The sequence below is a fragment of the Gekko japonicus genome, unplaced genomic scaffold, assembly GCF_001447785.1.
Source record: "Gekko japonicus isolate JY-2015 unplaced genomic scaffold, Gekko_japonicus_V1.1 scaffold17, whole genome shotgun sequence".
NCBI classification, from domain to species: domain Eukaryota; kingdom Metazoa; phylum Chordata; class Lepidosauria; order Squamata; family Gekkonidae; genus Gekko; species Gekko japonicus.
This window is the reverse complement of record NW_015163604.1, coordinates 2,057,449-2,078,511: the sequence shown is the minus strand read 5'-3', so window position 1 is coordinate 2,078,511 and position 21,063 is coordinate 2,057,449. Positions and strand designations below refer to the sequence as shown.

At 46.4% G+C, this 21,063-nt stretch overlaps 1 protein-coding gene across 4 annotated transcripts; it reads left to right on the top strand.

Annotated features, from left to right (window-relative positions):
* Nucleotides 1-5,379: 5,379 nt before the first annotated feature.
* Nucleotides 5,380-20,923, top strand: SPTSSB (serine palmitoyltransferase small subunit B). 4 transcript variants are annotated; one of them, XM_015407248.1, is made up of 2 exons: nt 5,380-5,468; nt 19,600-20,923. In XM_015407248.1, the coding sequence occupies exon 2, from the start codon at nt 19,627-19,629 to the stop codon at nt 19,867-19,869; it is 243 nt and encodes an 80-aa protein (XP_015262734.1). In that variant the 5' UTR covers nt 5,380-5,468; nt 19,600-19,626; the 3' UTR covers nt 19,870-20,923. The 4 variants fall into 4 exon arrangements, with proteins under 4 accessions (XP_015262734.1, XP_015262735.1, XP_015262733.1 ...); XM_015407249.1 differs by having other exon boundaries at nt 5,454-5,475; XM_015407247.1 differs by lacking the exon at nt 5,380-5,468 and adding an exon at nt 6,537-6,607.
* Nucleotides 20,924-21,063: the final 140 nt, after the last annotated feature.

Sequence of the window (21,063 nt, the reverse complement as noted above, 5' to 3'; positions counted from 1 at the left end):
TGTTACTTGTAAATAGCTACCTGTCTAGCTACCTATCTAGAGGTTAATGTCTTCCAGTGTTGTTTAGATATGGAATATAGCTGAACTAAAAAGCGATATTATGGTGGAAAAAGAGTTCAGAATGATATTTGAATTAATTTCTCTTTATAAGAAAATAGTCAGCTCTGAATTTATGTTAATTAGAAATTAGGCATGAATTTGAAAGGGAACACTGCAATGAAGAGCCAGGATAAAGTATATGAACAGAAGCTATTTGGGAGCAGAATTAAATGGGAATATGATTTGGACTAAATTTTGGTCAATGGATACTAATGCCCACTACTGTTGTGCTCTTAGGTTAAAGGTTATTGATTGTTTTCATGACTGATAGACTAATTTAGCAGGATATATGAGCTATTCTTTCTTTTCTTTTTCTTAATTTTCATAAATGATAATTCAGGATTTTTCCCTTGTAAAGCTTGAAGAATAAATTGGAAAGTGGGTAATCAAAACTATAAAGGAGAGGCAGAGGGAAGGGAACAATTATGTAATGTAGAGGATAAAAAGGAGGGTGATCGAATTAATTAACTGCACTTCCAAAGTTAGGGCAAGGAGAGGTAGTAACTGAAGTAGGGAGTTCTGTTTGTCACTGTATATATGTATGTTGGTCTTTAATTTGTAAAACTAATAAAAATTATTTTAAAAAAAATGTTTCACCCTGTTATTACAAGGAATCTGCAGATGGGTGCAGAATCAGCCTGAGTGAAAGGAACTGAGAGTGGCAGCCAGTGTTCTCTCTAAGCTGAGTTAGTTTGAGCTAGCGCAGAGTTTTTTAGCCTCTGGCACACACATTTCTGTCTTAGCTCAGGAAGGAGGGCTCCAGAGCAGACTAATTTATGCAGTAGCCAAATTGCTCGCTCACCACTTTAATGCCAGTAGCTCACAAAGTAGAATTTTTGCTCACCACAGCTTAGAGGGAACATTGGTGGCAGCTGGTGGCAGCAGAGGGAAGGGAAGGAAGCAGACCCAGAGCAGAGTGGTAAGTTCAGATGAAGGCAGCAGGGGGGAGAAATGAGAGACAAAGGTAGTGGAGGGAAAGGTGGGGAAAGTAGGAGTCAGCAGTGGCAGAATTTTGTACAGTTGCTATCCTCCAGATGGTGGCTGGAGATCTCCTGAGATTACAATTTATTTCCAAGCAACAGAGAACAGTTCACCTGGAGAAAATGGCTGTTTTGGAAGGGGAACACGATGGCATTCTACCCTGCTGAAGTCCTTCCCATCCATAAATCCTGTAATCTGTTGTTATTACAGAGGTCAGTTTAAAGAGACAGCGAAACAAAGCTTAAAAGTGTTGCCCCAAAGCTGGTACATTCTGAGTTTTGACAAGGACAACACTGTGCTCATATGGAAATCCCCAAGGGTGAAGGGGGAGGTGTAGGAACAGGAAGAACATCACAATGGTGCCACACACCTTCAGACCCCGTGCAGAGTGTTTGCGCTCCCTTGCTTTTTGTCACTGCCACCAGGCTCATGTCTGAACTTGTGTCTCTTGGCCTTTTCCAGGCAGTCTTACAACATTGCCGAGATAACACACCTCATTCCCAGTTCATTGCCAAGCACACTTTCAGCCTGCAAGATGCCCTGCAGCTGCGGTTACCAGCATGCATCTAGTTACTCTGCTGGGCAGTTGCCATCACTCTAGTTTTCGAAAGGCTCTTATGCCTTTGCAAACTGCACTGGCAGACATCAAAATCACAAGTCGAGCTGTCCCTGGATGGACCCACACTAGTCCAATGCAGCACGGTGGTATACAAAGTTATAAAAAGTTTTCCAAAGTCCTCATCAAGACTGTAGTCCTCCCTTTCTTTCCGTGTTATGGTCCCATTTTTTCTAGGAGCTTGATTGTGATTGTTTGCTAAAGTACAAAATAGAATGCAGTATGTGTGCTGTATTGACAGGCTTGGCACTACTATTTTGCCACATTCATAAGAGGATGTTTTCTGGCACATGTAGTTGGTAGCCACCTACCAGGAAACAAGGGCTACAAACAGAGGCGTCATTCATGCTGGCCTCCTTGAAGTTTCCTTGCCAGCCCTGGTCTAGGGACCTTTTGAGTCTGTGTGTTCACAGGCATGTCTTGGGCTGGTATTTAGGAGAAAGAAGAGACATTTCTAAGTCGTGGATGACTATACGTGGGATAGCAGAGGCAAGAACAGAGAGTACATGAATCCTGTCGGAGGCTAGGACTGACGAAATCCGCCCCTGAATGTCTCCCCCAAAGAAGCAAGGGTTATGGAGATGGGGCAGGGATCTATGAGGAAGGAGATGGTCAGAAAGTGGAGGAAGGGAACCGACAGGCAGTGGGCTTGGCAGAGACTGTGGGAACGAGGAGAAATTAGGGAGGGGAATAAGAAATCATATGCTGCTTGCAGTGTTCCCTCCAAGATGAGTTAGTGTGAGCTAGCTCAAAGTCTTTTAGCCTCCGGCTCACACATTTTTGTCTTCGCTCAGGAAGGATGGCTCCAGAGCAAACTAATTACATGCAGTAGCCAAATTGCTCACTCACAACTTTAATGCCAGTAGGTCACAAAGTAGAATTTTTGCTCATCAGATACCACAGCTTAAAGGTAGCATCAGTTGCCTGTCCTGAAGAGTGAGAGAAGCCTTGCTGTTGAGATTACAGAGGGCAATTTAAAGAGACGATGAAACTAACCTGTTGCCTAAAAGCTGGGATATTCTGAGTTTTTGTCCTGTTTTTTGGGGGAGGGGGGTGTCTTGTGATATTTGTGGAGCTCAAAACTACCTTACCAGAGACTATACTAATTTTTATGGGAGATAGGCCGCCTAGCTTTGGAAATTCAATCAGAAGTGCCCCTTGAGTGCTCTTTCTGATGAGTGGGCATTATTTTGGAGATGTGCTAAGTATTCTTAGAAAGTTCACTGATGTTTTGAGCTTCTCATGATACCGGAAATGGTGGACGATCGCATAACATCACAAGACCAGCCCCTAAGCTGAGTTGCATAGTTTCTCATGGAACCTGCATTACTCCATTGTGGGACTGGCATTTTATTTTCTTGTGGACTGCTGTGGATAGACTCTCCTCTGTACCCCTGTGCATAATAGGGCCCTGGGGTTATAAGGGTTCTGAAGTAACAGACTGGTGTGACACAAAAACATAGCTTTAGCAGTCAGTCTCCAAACTGCTTGCTGTGGTCTCCTTGAAAAAAAGAAAATGATATTGGTGTTATCACACCATTGATAGTTGGCACCATTTCTATTTCTACAGTTAAACAATACAAGCTGGAGGTCCACAAGGACTTACAGGAGGCATCTCATTTTCCCCGCCCTCGCTATTTCTTCTTTCCCTTTCACGAAACCCCCCCTCACCTCTCCCATTTTCCTGCTTCCTCCTCTCCTTCGTATCCAGCAGCCAGCCTAGCTTCCTCTGCTCCCCTGGCCTCAGCTTTGCTTCGCACTGGCAGCCTCTCCCTGTGAAAACTCTGGCTAAGTTGCACAATGTCAGCAGGTGGCACAACTTGCAGGGGGCACCTCACTTTCCCTTACATCCCCCTCCCCACACTATTTCCTCTGTCTTTGTTACTGGCAGCCCTGCACCCTCAGCTTTTCCTGCTTCCTTCCCTCTTTCCCACCAACTAACCTGCCCTTTCCCATAGTCTTCAGGTACATTTATTAGTTATTGACTTCATCTATATCCTATTTTTCTCCCCAGTCGGGAACCAAATCAGCGTACACCATTCTGTCCTCCTTCATTTTACCCGCATAACACCCCTGAGTGGTCACTTAGTCTCAGAGTGTGTGACAGGCCCAAAGTCACCAAGTGAGCTTCCACAACAGAGTGGGGATGTTCTCCTAGGTCTCCGAGACACTCTAACCCAGGGGTGGCCAAACTTGCTTAATGTAAGAACCACACAGAATAAACGCCAGTTGTTTGAAAGCTGCAAGACATGAACAAATGTTACATACATTTTTATTGGGAAATATGCAAATCTGCTTTTTATTAACATTACTAAATGAGACTGCCAAAATAAAAACAAAAATGTAAAAACATATATTGATAATTACATTTATTTGTCCAGTGATATTTGTTTGCTAACAATACTTTTTTTGTCTAAGTGAGAAAGAGAGAGAGATGGAAAGAAAGAATGAAAGAGGAGGAAAGAAAGAAAGAGAAACAAAGAAAGCAAATATAGGGGGAGGGGGGAGGGAAAAAGAAGGAAAAGTGGAAAGAAAGCAAATAGAAGGGGGAGGGAGGAAGGAAGGAAGCAAATAGATGAGGAGGGAGGGTGGAAGGCGAAAAGAGAGAGAGAAAGAGAAGTGGAAAGCCCTGCTCCTTAGGGCTGTCAACTCTGGGTCAAGAAAACCTGGAGAAGGCATGGGTTTGGGGAGGAAGGGACCTCAGAGACATATAATGCCATGCAGTCCACCCTCCAAAGCAACTATTTTCTCCAGGGGAACAGATCACTGTCGTCTAGGGTTGCCAGATCTTCCCTAGCCACCAGCAGGGGGATGGGGGGGGGTTGCCAGTTTCAGGTTGGGAAACTCCTGGAGATTTGGGGTGGAGCCTGGAAAGAACAGGGACTCCACAAGGGTATAGTGCCTTAGAGTTCACTCTCTAAATCATCCATTTTTTAATGGAGGAACTGTTCTCTATCTCCTGGAGATGAGCTATAATTCCGGAGGCTCTCCAGGTCTCACCTGGAGGCTGGCATCCCTATGAGATCGGTTGTAATTCTGGGAGATCGCCAGGCCCCACCTGAAGGCTGGCAACCCTATGCACCTGGAGCCTCTCCCCGTGTGCTCGCCTGGTGCTGCCCAGCCACGTTCTCTGGGCGATGGGTGTGCAAAGCTGACTGCATTTCCCCCTCCGTTGTTTTACCACACCCACGTTGGAGCAAAAATTCCGCTCTGCATTGGACGCTGGCTTCACTCCCTTTGATGGCGGCGTCCACACTCCATGCCCCCTTCGAGTTCTCTGATCGTAGGATGCAATCGCACCTTCTGCATAGATTGTGGCCGTTTTAAGGCCGTTCAGGTTTGACTCTGCAGTCAGTACGGCCTTGGCCCGAGGTATTTGGAGGTGGTTTTGAGCTGCGCTTTTTCCTCCCAGTTGAGAAAATGTGGAGCAAATGCCAGATGCAGCCTCGCCCTTCTCCTAAGCTGACCGCGATGTCTGCAGAAGCGAAAGGCTCCTCTGGCTGCGTTGATAACCGAGCTCGGATAACAAAAGGCTCGGAAGCAAAACCGCTCCCTTTGAGCCTAAAGAAGCAGAGGAGCCGCCGGGGGCAGCACACGCGCGGCGCGCAGCCGCACACGCCCCTTGGCTCACGCCGGTTTAAATCAAACGGCGGCGCTTTGCCTGGGAAAGCAGACGGCGCTGCGGCTCTTCGGGGCGCGAAAGCGTCGCTCGGAGGCGATTCCACTTCCCGGGAAGCCGCCGGCCCCGTCTTTGCAGCATGGAGCGAGCACTGTAAGAGGTGGGCGAAGGGCCGGCTCGTCCCCGAAGACGAGGGGCTTTCCTGGGGGAGGGCGACTGTCTTATCCCCCCCCCCCCGGTGCCGCACACAGCAGCATCACCGCAGTGCCAGCCCTTCTCTCCTCAAATCTCAGCGCCTCGCCTTCCTTTCACTTCAGCGCCCTTCTGGGAGGAGATTTTCAGGCGCTGTCCGCGGCTGCTCAAAAGGGCCTCTTGAGGACGGGTCCAGCCCAGCCCAAACCCGCCTGTTCGGTGAGGGACCAGGTGGCTGCTTTTTCTTCTGTCTGCAAAGGCGCTGCAGTGGTATGGTCCCGTCCCGTCCCCCCCCGCCACCCCCACCCCGCCGCGGGCAAGGAGCCTGCGTGCTGTTGGGGAGAGGGAGAGATGCGCCGTTCCAGAGCCCAACAGTTGCTGCTTTGGATCTCTTACTTTTGCTATCCTAAGCAGGGGCAAACCCTTCTGGCCACATTGAAGGGACTGTTTGGGATTGCACTTTACCTTAAAAGGCCTGCTTTACCGTGCATGTTCATTGTGGGCTTTTTAAGACCTGGGGATTTTTGAAGCTCACTGTTTTAAACCGAACTTCCTTGTACATGTCATCTTTTCCACATTCCTCTCTTTGTCGAAGTGATAGGCACAAGGGAGTAACCTAACCTGATGCTCTTCTTTGATGGCCAGTTAGCAGAGGAAGGAATAATTTTTCTCTCTCCATTTGTTCTGATTCTTCCCCCCCCCCCCAAAAAAAATTGCAGCGCCACACTACCGTGGTTCCATGTGCTCAGGCAACCACTCCTAACATGATAGGCAGCCCACCTTGCTGGGTAGCTCCGTTCTTAGTCAATCACCTAGTTCAGAAAAGCAAAAAAGGAAGAATTCTGTTTCTGAGAACAGTGGTCCAAGACTGGAGCGCAGTTGATGTTAATCTCTAGGCTACTCGCCTCTGAATGGAGACAGAAAGTATCAGGTTGGCTGAGACAGGTTACGGGAACAGGGAGGGTAGGCGGAGCTTGTGGGAAATGAGTGGAGAAACTCCACTCAGTTCTCGCACTTCTCTGTGCAGCGAGGAGCTGAGCTAGTGAAGAAAGCAAAAGCATCATTCCCCTACTTTGTGTAATACTCTCAGGATCTTCGAGGTGAGGGTCCATCTCCTTTGTTCAGCAACTTGTTTGTCTGCTTTACTAAAAACTAATAGATCGAGGCAGCTTCCAGAGTACAAGATGTGAAGCTAGATGTTCACTGCATTCTGTGAGGTGGGTGGCTTTTTTTGTGCAAAAACTCAAGGTGATGCTTTGCCTCTTGAACAGAAATTGCTCTGGCAGGCATCTCTGAAATTAGGGCAAGGCAAGCTGGCGTGATAGGCCTGTTAATTGTCTTGCAAAAGACACAGGGAAGAAGTGGAAGTCTTAAAGTAAAGAGCAAAGGATTGCATTAAAGATGGGGAAAATTATTTCTTTGGGGATTGGAGATGAGCTGTGCATGATCTCATGTGGAAAATAATTATAAGGAGCTCTATGTTTTTTGTTTGTAATGTGATTTTCTTTACAAAGAATTCTGAACATGTTTACTTGGCTTCAAACCTGTAGGAATTTTGGCGTTTGGGGTTTTTTATCTGACGAATTAGAATGTGTGTTTTATTTTTGTCCTCAAGGTGCACAAAACTGAGTTCTTTTGGCTGTAGAAAGCAATGATCCAAATTTTTCAGATTAAAAAAATGTTCTGAGGAGTGTCATCTGTCTGAAGCTTTGTAAACACATACTTCTCCAAGAGATATTTGCACACGAATAGTGAATATTGCAGTACTGGGAAGGAACACCCCTTTTTTACACACCCAGGGAAATGCTGACTGCCATTTTGGGGTCAAGGAGCAATCCTGGAGGTTTTTTGTCATCTTCTGGGCGTGGAGCAGTGGTCACTGCGGGTGTGGAGGGGGAGGTATTTGTGAATTTCCTGCAGTGTGCAGGGGGTTGGACTAGATGACCCTGGAGGCCCCTTCCAACTCTATGATTTCTATTACTTATTTGGGATGTTGGTTTTGTGGCCTTAGGGCTCTTCATGGCCCTCTGTGGTTCAGTATCTGGCCTTGTTTGCATTGTACAGGCCCAACTCAAATCAAGACTGATCACAGTGGGTGAACTACAGTCTTTTTTCCTATGAAAAGTATAGCGTGATTCAGATGTTGTAGAATGTGCTGAACAAATGATGACAGGGCAGAATGTCACAGGACAGGTTCTGTAGCATAATGTATAAGATAGTAAAGCCCTAGCTCCATTTAAAAATTCTTGCATAGGGGATAAAAAGTCCTGGATTCAATCTGAAGTTTCCTTTTTTAAAAAAAAGATCTTGGTTTGGCTGCATGAAAACTTTGACAGCAATGATCAGTCAGAGTAGGTAGCACTGAATCAGAGAGAACAATGGTTTTACTATATAAAGTGACCTTATGTATTAAAAACAATCTTCCCTTAATATCACCTAGTTTTTAGGAAAGTGATCCTTTTTAGATCACCCTGTATTTTGCCACTGTTTCCTGAAAAGAAATTATTTTTCTTTTGAGTTATCTCTATGCAGGTATTGGCAAGAATGGGGTTGTTTTTTTTCCTTAGGGAGCCAAGAAGTCAACAAGAGGCAATGGGTGAGTGGGCATCAACGTGACAAATGGGGTTCAGTGTGGCCAAGTGCAAAGTGATGCACATTGGAGCCAAAAATCCTAAATATAATACACATTGATGGGGTCCGAACTGGCAGAGACTGACCAAGAGAGAGATCTTGGAGTCGTACTAGATAACTCAATGAAAATGTCGAGACAGTGTGCAACTGCAGTAAAAAAGGCCAACACTATGCTGGGGATTATTAGGAAGGGAATTGAAAACAAATCAGTATCATAATGCCCCTGTATAAATCGATGGTGCAACCTCATTTGGAGTACTGTGTACAGTTCTAGTCACGACACCTTAAAAAGGATATTATAGCACTGGGAAAAGTGCAGAAAAGGGCAATTAGAATAATAAAAGGGTTGGAGCACTTTCCCTATGAAGAAAGGTTAAAACGCTTGGGGCTCTTTAGCTTGGAGAAACAACAGCTGAGGGGTGACAAGATCAAGGTTTATAAGATTATGCATATAAGAGCAGGTTGAGAAAGAAGTACTTTTCTCCCTTTCTCACAATACAAGAACTCATTGGCACTCAATGAAATTGCTGAGCAGTCGGGTTCGAACAGATAAAAGGAAGAAGAGAGATTAACCCATGGAATTCTTCACCCAAAGAGAGATTAACACATGGAATTCACTGCCACAGGAGGTGGTGGCGTCTACAAGCATGGACAGCTTCAAGATGGAATTAGATAAGCACAAGAAGGGGGACACGCGATACTCGCGGGGGGAGAGATGCTCCGCGGGAGGAGAAGGAAGCAGCCGCAGGTGAGCCTTCTCCCCTGTGTCCACCCCCATCCCCGGCACCCACGGCGAGGCCTGACCTCAGCCCGCCAAGCTTCCTTGTCCCCTAGCGGTGGCAGCGGCGCCTCGCTGGCCCGCTGAACTCCCCCCCCCCGACGTCGGTGAGGCTTCGCCAGTCCGCCAAGCTTTCCCCCTTCCCCCCTCAGCAGCAGCGGCGGCAAGGAGTTGCCGGCCTGCCAAAATTTCTCCTTCCCTCCCCCCTTCCCCCGGGCAGCGAGGCCTCACTGGCCCACCAACCCCCCGTGGCGAGGCCTCATTGGTCCGCCAAACTTTCCCCCCCAGGCCACTGCCACCGTTCCAAGAGCGTTCCCTGCGCATGTGCAGGGGACGCTCTTTTACTTTTTGGGGGATTTCAGTATCCCCCCTATAGTACTGGTTTGGCACAGTCATGGTCTTCCACTAGATGCCTGATAAAGGGGTTTTCCCCCCCTCCCTCTGGTATGAAGTTGAACTGCTGACACTTGCCCCGTAAACCCTGAATTCTCCCTCCCTTTGCTCAGTCCCTCCTCATCAGATAACTTTGCTAGCTGGAAGAATCTGGTGTTTTCTCGGCAGGGGGGAAGGTACGGTATGATCATTGGTATATGTAGCAAGAGCAACAGAAGGAAGACTATGAAAGTTCTCCTTCCTTCCTACTTCCTGTGCATTACCTACTTGTGTATAAAACTGGTTCCCAACATAGCCATGCTGGCAGTGTTCCCTCTAAGCTGAGTTAGTGTGAGCTAGCTCACAGTTTTTGAGCCTCTGGCTCACTCATTTTTGTCTCAGCTCAGGAAGGAGGGCTCCAGAGCAAACTAGTTTATCCAGCAGCCAAATCTCTCGCTCACAACTTTAAGGCCAGTAGCTCACAAAGTAGAATTTTTGCTCACAAGACCCCACAGCTTAGAGGGAACATTGCATGCTGGTAGCGTAGCCCAGAAGCAGACCCCAGGAGGAAACTGTGGAATAGAAATTTATTCTTAGTCGTTGGAATCACAGGGCAGGCAGCAGATTTAGAGCCAAACCTAATACTTTTCTCCAAATGTTTTGCCCCTTGAGTGAAACTAGGCAGCGAAACTAGAGGAGTGCCCATTCAGAAGCACCATTAGAGTGTGGATTAAATCTACCCAGAGTGGGTACAGATTTCAGTGAACCCTCGAGAAATAGATTGTGTTCCCTTTTAAAAGCCTGTTTAGGAATAGCTTCACTTTGTTCTTCGGGTTGGTGTAGAGACTGCAATCTCTCTGTGTGTTCATGCCTGGAACCAATAATGAGACCTTTTGCTGAAGTTGCCATAGTCTTCTTGTGTGCCGACTGCAGAGCAGGACTGAAAGGCAAACTGGAAGAAGGATAGGTAAGCTCACCACGCCTCAGAGAATACTACACTCAGAGAATACTACACTCTGCTGCTGGGTGGGCCCAAGGTCTACTGGCAAGGATCCTGCAGGGGGTGTAACTCCTTCAAGGAATCCTTGCAATAACCAACCATGCCTTCTACACACAAATACCACATTGGCATGGTTTGGCATTTTTGTTGCTCAGTCTGTCCATGTTAATTTTATGTAACTAACAGTGCAATCCTAAGAATGCTTTTTTTTCTGGAAGTTAAGCCTCATTGATAGATTCTGAGTAGCCCTGACCTGGATAGCCCAGGCAAGCCTGATCTCATCAGATCCCGGGAGCTAAGCAGGGGGGAATCTGGCAAGTACTTGGAGGGGAGACCTCCTTGGAATACCAGAGGCAGGAGGCAGGGGCAGACCCAGTAGGGGTCAGTCACCAGAGGTCGCCATGACTTCCAGGTACACACGCAGGCATGCACATATGAAAAATACCAAAAAATGGATAGATTTATTTTATTTATTTATTTATTTATTTAAGCATTTTTACCCCGCCCTCCCCGCACGCGGGCTCAGGGCGGCTTACAAGGGGCATAAGCCCAGCATAAAACCAGTAAAACAATAAAATCATAAATATAACAATAATGACATAACGATAAATAGCAATAAAATACTTCAACATCACTAACTACAATAAAGTGCTTGCTTGTCAAGATGGTCTCAGTTGTTATAATAGTGTTGTCCATCAGTCCCATTTGGCGCCACTATCAAATAGGTGGTTCGAACCAGCCCGTTGGTCTCATTGCAGCGCGGTTCTCCTTACTGTTAGGCTACCCAGACGATTTCTGATCTTAATGATGTTGCCACCGTTGATGGTAATGGTGGCAATAGATTATGAGTAGACCTGCTCTCCAAAAGCCCCAAGACTTCATTTGGGTTAAGGTGAGTTTTAGTATGAAGAAACTGGAGGATTGCCATTAGAAATTATTATTTTTATTTTAACATCTGTTGGGCTTCTGAGGAAATTGTGTTGATATACCTTAACCTGCCCTCTGTCCTTGAGGAAAAAAAGGCAAATAATGAAATAATTGTAAGGCCTAGTTGAAGCTTGAACACATGAAGCTGCCTTATACTGAATCAAACCATTGGTCCATCAAGGTCAGTATCATCTACCCAGACTGGCAGTGGTTCTCCAAGGTCTCAAGCAGGAGATGCCGGGGATTGAACCTGGGACCTTCTACATGCCAAGCAGGTGCTTTATCACTGAGCCACAGCCCCTCCCCATGGCTTGCAGCATTGCACACTCCTTTTTCTTAAGCTAGGCCTGTGTTAACACACAAACTGCTTAAATTAGAATCATTAGCAGGGCTGTGGCTTCTTATTTATTTTATTTATATTTCAATTTATATCCCACCCTACCCCAAAGGCTCAGGGCGGCTCACAAGGGCACCATGTACCAAGGTTAAAACAGTAATACATAATTAAAAACAATAAAACACAATAAAAATTTACAAACAAATTGGGCCAAGATGGATAGCTCTTAACTTCCACAACTACTTTCTAAGGTCTTGTCATCGCCTCGCTCCCCCGATGGGGGCCAGGCAGTCATGATGTTCAAACGCAGTGCATAGGGGACAAAGATGGAATAATGGTGGCGGCGGCTCCTACTCAAAGGCCTGGCGGAAGAGCTCCGTCTTGCAGGCCCTGCGGAACTGAGAGAGGTCCCACAGGGCCTGGATCTCTTCTGGGAGCTCTTTCCACCAGGTAGGAGCCGCCATCGAAAATGCCCTGGTCCTGGTCGCCGCAAATTTAATGTCTCTCGGGCCTGGAATTTCCAGGAGATGACACCCCACCACCACCACCGTTGTGCCCTTGGGGGAACATATGGAGAAAGGCGGTCCCTCAGGTAGGCAGGACCCTGGCCATAAAGGGCTTTAAAGGTCAAAACCAGCACTTTGAAGCGAATCCGGTACGACATATGTAAAAACAATAATAATTACATTCTTGTAAATAATGTATGCTGAATTCCATTATCACAACATACTTTCACAACTTAGTATGTTTCCAAATTTAAAAGTCTCTGGGCAGAACAAGCCGCCTGTCAGGTCATTAAATGCAGTGAAATGTGTCGAGAGCTGCCAAAGGAAATATGTAAGTTGGTGGTTGATTCAGCACTTACGGGGTTCAAAACCAAGGAATGCTGTGCCCAAACCCTCCAAGATTGCTCCTGTGTAGCATATATGGCCCCACTGAAAACCAGCTATTCCACTGGTGAAAACAAGGAGGGCCACAAAAAAGAATGTTTTCCTGAGGAACATAGGACCTGCATGGAGAAAAGCTCTAGAGAAGTGGGACTGGCAGCAGCTCTCCAGGGTCCAAAGTGGTGGTCCTTCACATCACCTACTAGTCAATCCTTTTGTGTGTGTTTTTAATGCTGGGGATTGAGCCTGGGACTTTCTGCATGCCAAGCAGATGCTGTATCACTGAGCCACGGCCCCTCCCAGCTAGTGGATCCAGCCCAGGAAACACTGTCTGCTCCATCTACAGAGATCCTTTCTCTAAACCAGGGGTGTCAAACATGTGGCCCGTGGGCCGGATCAGGCCCTTGGAGGGCCCCAATCAGGCCCACAAGGCCCTGTCTGTTTCCTACTTCTATTTGCAGTTCTGCTGCCGCCGCCATGTTAGAGCTTGCTTTACAAGGCTCTCCTGTGCGATTGAGAGAGTCTGGTAAAGAACTGGCTGAGGCTCCTCCCCCTCCTCCCCCCAGGGGGAGGGAGAGAACAGCCAGAGCTTGCTTCCCGGCCAGGCTGCAGGAGACAAAGAGAATAAAGCCTTTCTTTCCTTCCACTGGCTGAGGCTCCTTCCTGAAGGGAGGGGGGAGGGAATGAGGGAGTTTGCTTTGCTGCGCTGCCTCAATCACACAGGAGAAATACCAAACACCTTTAAGACCAACAAAGTTTTGTTGAAGGTATGAGGTTTTGCGTGCCTTGCTACAGTGTGTATGTGTTCGGTTGGGCTTTTTATGCCAGGGCTCTCCTGGGTGTAACTGGGTTCCCTCCCCATTTTCACTGTATTCATGCCCTCATGATCCAGTCTTTCTCAGTAAGAAAGCAAGCAATGTGAACTATTTTAGAGGAGGAATAACAACAAGCCAGTGAGGTGGATTAAGCTGTGTGTCCAGACCAAGTTCACCCAGCACATTTCCTTTGTAGGAAGTTATTTCTCTGGGGAAGAGTATAGTTTTGTAAACAAACACATGGCCCTCAGTCTGTGTTAGGATGCCATTTCATGTTCTTGACCAGCACATGAAGCAACTTATCTACAAAAGGTTGCAATGCCCAGCCATTTCATGTTTTCCCCTGGGTCCTAGGCTAGGAACGCTGATCATGAGATTTTTGTAATAAATGTCAATAAATCAAAAGTAGGTTTGCAGCTTATAGATACACACCTGAACAGCAAACTCAAGATTGCTACTGCACAGACATTTTGATGCAATAATTCAGAGCAGAGTTGTCAGTTATCAGTGACTGTAAAATAGACTGATAAGCATGTTTTATTTAAAGTTTTAAAAAATCTTTAATTGTGTTTGTCTGTGTCCTTTATAAAGTTTATATCTCCACTACCTGGCATTACATTTTATGACGCACATGTCCCGGCCCAACAAGGTCTCATTTGTGTCAGATCCGGCCCTCATAACAATTGAGTTCGACACCTCTGCTCTAAACAATTATCATTTGAAATAGAAGGCACTTTCAGGCAACTTTGTTCAATGTTGGATGGAGCTAGAAGTCTCCATTGCTCATTTTATCGTCCCCTTGATTAACCTGACTTTCCCCGTTTAATATAACCTCCAGATAAGGTTCAGCCTGCACAATCCACCTTAGCAAATAAAATATTGAGTCACTGAGATTGCAGCCTTGCTTTCTCTGATGGAGACGACTAGAATAATAGAACCTGGACTTAAGTGTGCAGTGGAGTGTGACACAGACACTGAGGGTTTGTCTCCCTTCTGTGAACTTCTGACAATATAAGTGTAACTTTTCCTGTCTTCAGATTTGGCTAACTGCCCGCAGACAGCCTGGAGCCTGATTACTTTGGCTGAGATCGCCTTGATATTGTGTTACTTGGTACAATACAGTTATTTATTTGGAAGATTCCACCCCCACTCTTCTTATTCATAGAGACTCAAAGCAGCTTGCAATAAATAAGGAATTTCTGATGTAAACCGAGAACTCGAGGACTTGTCATATTCTTAGGCTGCTTTGTCTTCGTAATATTCCTCCTTTTTGTGCGGGCTCAACTAGATGTGACCGTGTCCTTGAGTCCAGCATGGGGACAACCTGCCATTTTAAGGCTGGTAGGGGGTTCTTTTTTAAAAAAAAATGGAGTGGGGGCCTGATGGGTGGAGAGCCAGGTGGGCTCCCCCCAGCTGAGGAGGACTAAGAATGGCACCAGGGAAAGACAGTAGCCCCAGCAGCAGCAGAGGTGAGGGACAGTGCTCACAAGGCGATGAAGATGCCTCCATCTCCACCCCTACCTGCTCTCTTGTCACCCAGCCAGTGTGATGTAGTGGTTAAGAGCAGCAAGCTCTAATCTGGAGAACCCACTCCTCCTCTGCACGAAGCCTGCTGGGCGACCTTGGGACTGTCACAGTTCTCCCAGAGCTCTCTCAGCCCCACCTACCTCACAAGGTGCCTGTTGTGGGGAGGGGGAAGGAAGGTGATTCTAAGCTGCACTGGGGCTTCTTAGGGTAGAGAAAAGTGGGGTTTAAAACCCAACTCTTCTTCCGGCGAGCACGACTGATCACCTCCACTGTTACCAGGGCTCCCCTGTCCCCACTCCTTGCTGGGGACTCCGCCCAGCCAGGGTGCTGTCAGGTTGGCTTTTGGGATCATGTCCCTGCAATGTGTGGGGAAAGAAGAAAATCCCAGTCTTAAAATGGCAAGTAATTTCCGTGACAGACACAGGGACACTGTCACATGTGGTGGATCCACACAGGACTCCACTAGTAGCTTTGTTTTATTTGAGTTGACATGTATTCTCTTAGTAAGTCTGTTACAGTTTTTTATGCCACCCAGGGCCGGCATCAGCATACCCTGAGAGGGGGCAACTGCCAGGACCCATGGCTTCTGGCAGGGCCCACTACTATAACCCCCCCACACACCAATGCCTCCTCTAAGCTGCGGAGTCTTGTGAGCAAAACGTCTACATTGTGAGCTACTGGCATTAAAGTTGTGAGCAAGCAGTTCAGCTACTGCATACATTAGTTTGCTCTGGAGCCATCCTTCCTGAGCTAAGGCAAAAATGTGTGTAAGCCGGAGACTAAAAAACTGTGAGCTAGCTCACACTAACTCAGCTTAGAGGGAACACTGCCCCCCACTTGCTAGAGCTCCACCACCCATGCTCCTGGATGCTTTCCTTGCTAGTTCCATTGGGGAAGGGACTACAAGCAGGCGGCTGTGAGCACTGATGGTGGGAAGGCTCCCAGATAGGCATGGGGGGGGGGGACATACAGGCAAGTGGGAGGCATGCGGATGGGTTAGAAGGGAGGAAGATGTGAAAGGAGGGCCTGGGGTGAGCAGAGAAGGGGAGGTGGGCCCAGGTGACTGTCTGTCCAGGGAGACCCCCCTAAACCTGAAACCGGCCCTGATCTCATCCTTCCAAAGAGAAGCTCAAGAGCTTTCTCCATTTTATCCTCACAACATTCTTTAAGGTAGTCCAGTTTTGTACAGGGTTCCCAGATGCGAGAACAAAGCAACTGTTCGGTTTCAACCCAACTGCTTTGTTACCTGACAGAACACTCCCTTATTAGTTAAATTTGAATGGATGCACGTACAAAGGAATAGGATGTATATCGTATCCAAGTTTTTTTAAAAATCTACCATAGTCATCTGCTCTGCAAGAGCTATGTTTAAAGCAAAAGGCAAAAAGAGAGAAGGGGGAAAGGAAATGAAGAATACCTGCTGTTTGTTATCGGACAGTCTTTTGTTCATATGTAGCTCAGAATGTTCTCTTTGATATAATGAGTTCAAAGATGGAGGCTACCTCCATCCCAGAAGTGGAGGCTTTAAATTAACGCTTTAATATTCATGTTACTGCAATCCTTTCTTCTTAAGTTACAATCCAAATGTAGTCTTTTAAACAACTAGTTCTTCTTTGTCTCAGTGGAGAACGGCCTTTGTGGACAGGTGATTCTGGTATCTCAGTAATCGTACAGGGATTCTCAGCATTCATTTATCTCCCCCCATGAGCTAAGACATCTCCACCCAGATCTGGCTGCACATTGAATGTCATCCTGTTGCCACCTAGACACCCAGGCACTGTGTAATCAAACAGATAACGGACTTTTTTCTTCTTGGGTCCTGCCCAGGTTGCAGGTAGGGGGACGGATACTAGAACTTGTGCCCCTGAGACTCTCCTTGGCGGACGATAATCATGGTTGTGCTGTAGGACTTCCACCTCCATATTCGGATGTATTAAGTCCTGATGAGTCCTTCACTCCTTATCAATAAGTGGTCCGGGCTACTCCCTATGGTGCACAGGAGAAATGATGCCTTCTTTCTCTAGCCTGTCCATTTCAGTTTCACTCTTGTCACTGAGGGCATATGGAACACATCTCACTTTGAAGTACATTGGCTGGTTGTCCTCTTTGATATGAGACTTTGCTTTAATCCCCTTCAGGGTACCCAACTCTTCTTGGAACGCTGCAGGATAAACTCTCGGGACTCCTCTGTGGGTGTTCCCTTCAGGTCCAGTTTACATATTTTCTCCCAGTCTAATCTGAAGTCTTTCAGCCGATTTTGACTCGACAACTTGGTGTATTCCCTTTTTTATTATTACAGCTTGTAAATCTCTACTCCCTGATATTTCACATGGACATTCACTGATCCTATCACTTTAATAGCTTCCACAACATAAAGGTTTTTGCCTTTGCCAGGGAACTCAGTTCTGTTTTACTCTGTTGATGCATTTTAATTCATCACTGACACTGAAGGCCCTGTACCTATCCCCATGCATTCAGAATGATTACTTAGCTCCAGGGGTCGTTTTGTAGAAAAAGAGGTGCAGAAGCTCATTAGCATAACTTATTTGCATATGCCACACCCCCTGACATCACCGGAAGTGTGTCAGAAGGCAACACCCACCGCTGAGGCTCCACTGGACTCTTTTGGATTGCTAGCTATTGGGGGGTGGGGGGGAACATACAGATCTGTCCTCGCAGAGGAGGGAGAGCTTGTACCTGAATAAAACTTGGTCTTGAAGGTGTCACTGGACTATTTTGGGCCTGGGGGGGGGAGCTCTGCAACTTACCTGGCTGCTTCTTGCTCTGACTGAGGGCTGCTGGGAGCAGCGGGTGGGGCTTGTTGCATGTGCCCACCCCCTGGGCTCTTTACTGCCAGAGCTCCGCTCCTGTGCGCTCCTGCAGGAAATGACCCCTGCTTAGCTCTACTGTTACCATCTATTGTGTAGTGGGTTGACCGCGTGGCTAGGCCTGCTCAGCTCCCATAACATGGTGCACGCTTAACTCTTACACAACTAAGACAAAGACAAACGGCCAGCAGGCCAACTATATACATATCCAGGGGACACCCCTGGATCCCATTGGGAGGTTTGAATTTCCCTCCTCCTTTCCCTTGGCTCCCATTGGAGAGACCAAGAGCCTGGTTTCCATTGTCCACCCAGGGTCAAGCCCTGGGTCATTGCTGGCCCCTTGTGGCGGCCAGCATACACAACACCATCTAAGGCTCCACTGTTTCCTCTTTTTTTGGCCTTTACAGAATACTCAGTTTGGAATGCACCATGACCTGTATTAGCCATTCTTGTAGCATGAGACTGATAACAGGCCTGGGGATGTGTGAGTTCTTCCCTAGCCTTAACAGCAAGGTGTAATAGTCCAAAATGGATTTCAGCTTTGGTTAGTACTTGGATGGGAGATCACGCTCGGGAAGTAAGAACCTCCTGGTGGTCCCAGGCCCGAGAGAGATCCAGCTGGCCCCATCAGGGCCAGGGCTTTTTCGGCCCTGGCTCCCACCTGGTGGAACTCCCTGCCAGAGAACATCCGTGCCCTGCGGGATTTGTTACCATTCCGCAGAGCATGTAAGGCAGAGATGTTCCGCCAGGTATTCAGCTGAGGACGGTAACGGTACAGCACGTAGTGTGGCACTCTTAACCTCTCCATTCTCCGCAAGCACCCCCTAGGAGGCTTGTGAAATATGAAATTTCCTCGCCATCTTGTGCGGGTATATGTACTGTATATTTTACTGTCTTTTAAAAAAACTTTTAGTTATTTATTACATGTTCCTTTCTGTTGTAAGCTGCCCTGAGCCCTGCTTGCAAGGAGGGCAGCCTAAAACTTTAATCAAACAAATAAATATATGTTGTTATTTAGGTAGAGACCTTCACTGCCCTTGAAGCAGCATGTTGGTTTTTTGCAACAGGAGCCCACCTCAGAGGAAGAAGGTTACGAGCTGTGCTTGGGCTGTCAGCCCCCATCCCAATAGCCTGGCCTTTGCCACCATGTTGAGCTGTGACGTTGCTTGCTGTTTCTCCTTTTCATGGTCGTGCCCTTCCACCTTGGCAGAAGCTGTTTAGCACTGCAACTGTCGAGAAGAGGAAGGGTCGGAACTGTCTGATTCTTTTAACTGCAAAGATTCTACCACTGAGCTATAGCTCCTCCCTGTTGCTTCTGTCTCTCTAGCCACCTGCTGCTGAGGAGGGATCCCACACTACGAAACAGCCCTCCTGATTCTGTCAGGAAGTATCCATCCGCTTCCAATTTTTCAAGGAACTCTGTGAGGAAGAATTGTTCATGAGGGCTTTTGGGACGGTTCTTGAAATTTAGAAGGGCTTTTCAGCAGTTGTTAACGGATTGTTGTGGTTTTGGCCTTTGGATACGGTTCTTTTTTATTGTTTTGTTAACAGTGGTTTTTCAACATCACTGGTTTCAGTCCTTTGCTGGAGAATGGTGAGTTTAAAATATTATAAAATTTTAAAAAGCTTATGTTAAAGGATTCATGGGCTTGTAGCAATTCCATGTGACAGGCTGGGCAAAAAGAGAGAGATGTGCAGAGTTCAAAGATCTCCTGTTGCATTCAGTGAATCACCTCTCACTGGCCTTTCTCTTGTATGTTGTTTGGGGGGGATTTTTTTTGCATAAGAACGGCAGCGCATTTGCATTGTGGAGAGAGGTAATGTTCTTTTCTAGAGGAGTAGACCTGTGATCTGTTGCAGTACATTTAAAGCAGGAGTCTTTGTAGCATAAAAACTTGTTAGTCGATAAAAAGTGACAAGACTCCTCTTTACTTCTCTTTAAGGTTTCTCTCTGTCGTGCACTGATTATCTTTCTTCTGTTACAATTAAGGTTTCCCAAAGCTGCTCTGACCCAGCGATGGACCTCAAGCGAGTGAAGGATTACATCTATTGGCTGTATTACCAGTATCTCCTGATCTCCTGCAGTTATGTCCTTGAGCCCTGGGAACAATCCATGTTCAATACAGTCATAATCACGGTGGTCGGCATGGTGGTGTACACTGCTTACGTCTTCATTCCCATCCACGTCCGCCTGGCTTTTGAGTTCTTCTCACAGATGTTTGGAAGCCAACCCGAAAGTACTGCTTCGCTCATGAACTGAACCTGCCAGCACCAAAAGCAACTTTTGCATCCCGTTAAAAAAAAATTTTTTAGTCTTCCTCATCTTTTTCTCCTTTACTATGTGTGGGAAGCCATTCTGAAAGACACACATGTGGTCCACAGATGCCACTTCCACTTAACCAATAGGGGCTATCTTTGGCCTGCCTGTGGGCTGGCTAGTTCTCCTTGAAATGCAGCGACACTTTCTATCCTGGAAAAGTAACACAACCCTTCTGGACTGGGTTGCTTTGCTAAGTCCATAGGGATTGCATTCCACATATGGCAGGTCTCCAGTCTAATGCCTTGAAAATCTGTTTCCCTTATCCCGTTTCTTTATCCTTAGGCTTGCATGCGTCATGCTCCACTATTATGCACCCTTCTTTTGCAGGACAACCCTAAGTAATGTTACACCATTGAAGTCAGTGGGTTGTGAAGGGTGAAAATCTGCTTGGCACTGTTAATGAGCACGATCATTTTTAGCAGCGTCCAGATCTTTGGACGTATTTGTGAAGGCATAAACAAGAGCCCAGTCACCGTTTCTACATTTTAAACTTTCCTTATAAAAATGCTTTGTTCTTTTTTTAAAAAAACGTTTTTTTTATTTTACACCAAAGAGAAGGAAATAAAAAATATAAATAACATGGTGACAAGCCTATAGATGAGCATATATAAAATATTTCCAAATATCTAAAAATATGTCCATGCACAATTATAATTTATGTGCCATACAGTCAAACATTGATAAGGTTCTAAGGTCTTCAATTCATTGGATTACTGGAGGTGGGCATTTATCTCTCTAGTGTTTTATCATAAGCCTTCTAACAACATTTTCGTTGATCATCAGCTAGTCTCCAGGATCCAGGCAAATAGTTTCAATCATCCTCAAAAATCAATGAATACTATAATACAAAACTGATGAGAGCAATTACTGCCTCCCCAAAAGATCAAACAACTGGACAGGCCCAGAGCGTCTTTTACAAGACACATCTGGTAAGTTGCAGCACAAGCAAGTAGACACTTTACCTTTGTTGTTGTTCAGTCGCACAGTCGAGTCCAACTCTTTGCGACTTTACCTTTGTTGTTGTTCAGTCGCACAGTCGAGTCCAACTCTTTGCGACTCCATGACACTTTACCTACTCCTTTACTAAAAAGGCACTGTGGTGTCCAGTATATCCGAGATATATATATATATATA

Bases quoted from the DNA above. Each gene is read 5' to 3' on its own strand.
- SPTSSB (XM_015407246.1), top strand. From the start codon at position 6,704: ATGTTCACTGCATTCTGTGAG. The intron at 6,725-19,599 runs GTGGGTGGCTTT...GTTACAATTAAG, and splicing joins TGTTCACTGCATTCTGTGAG to GTTTCCCAAAGCTGCTCTGA.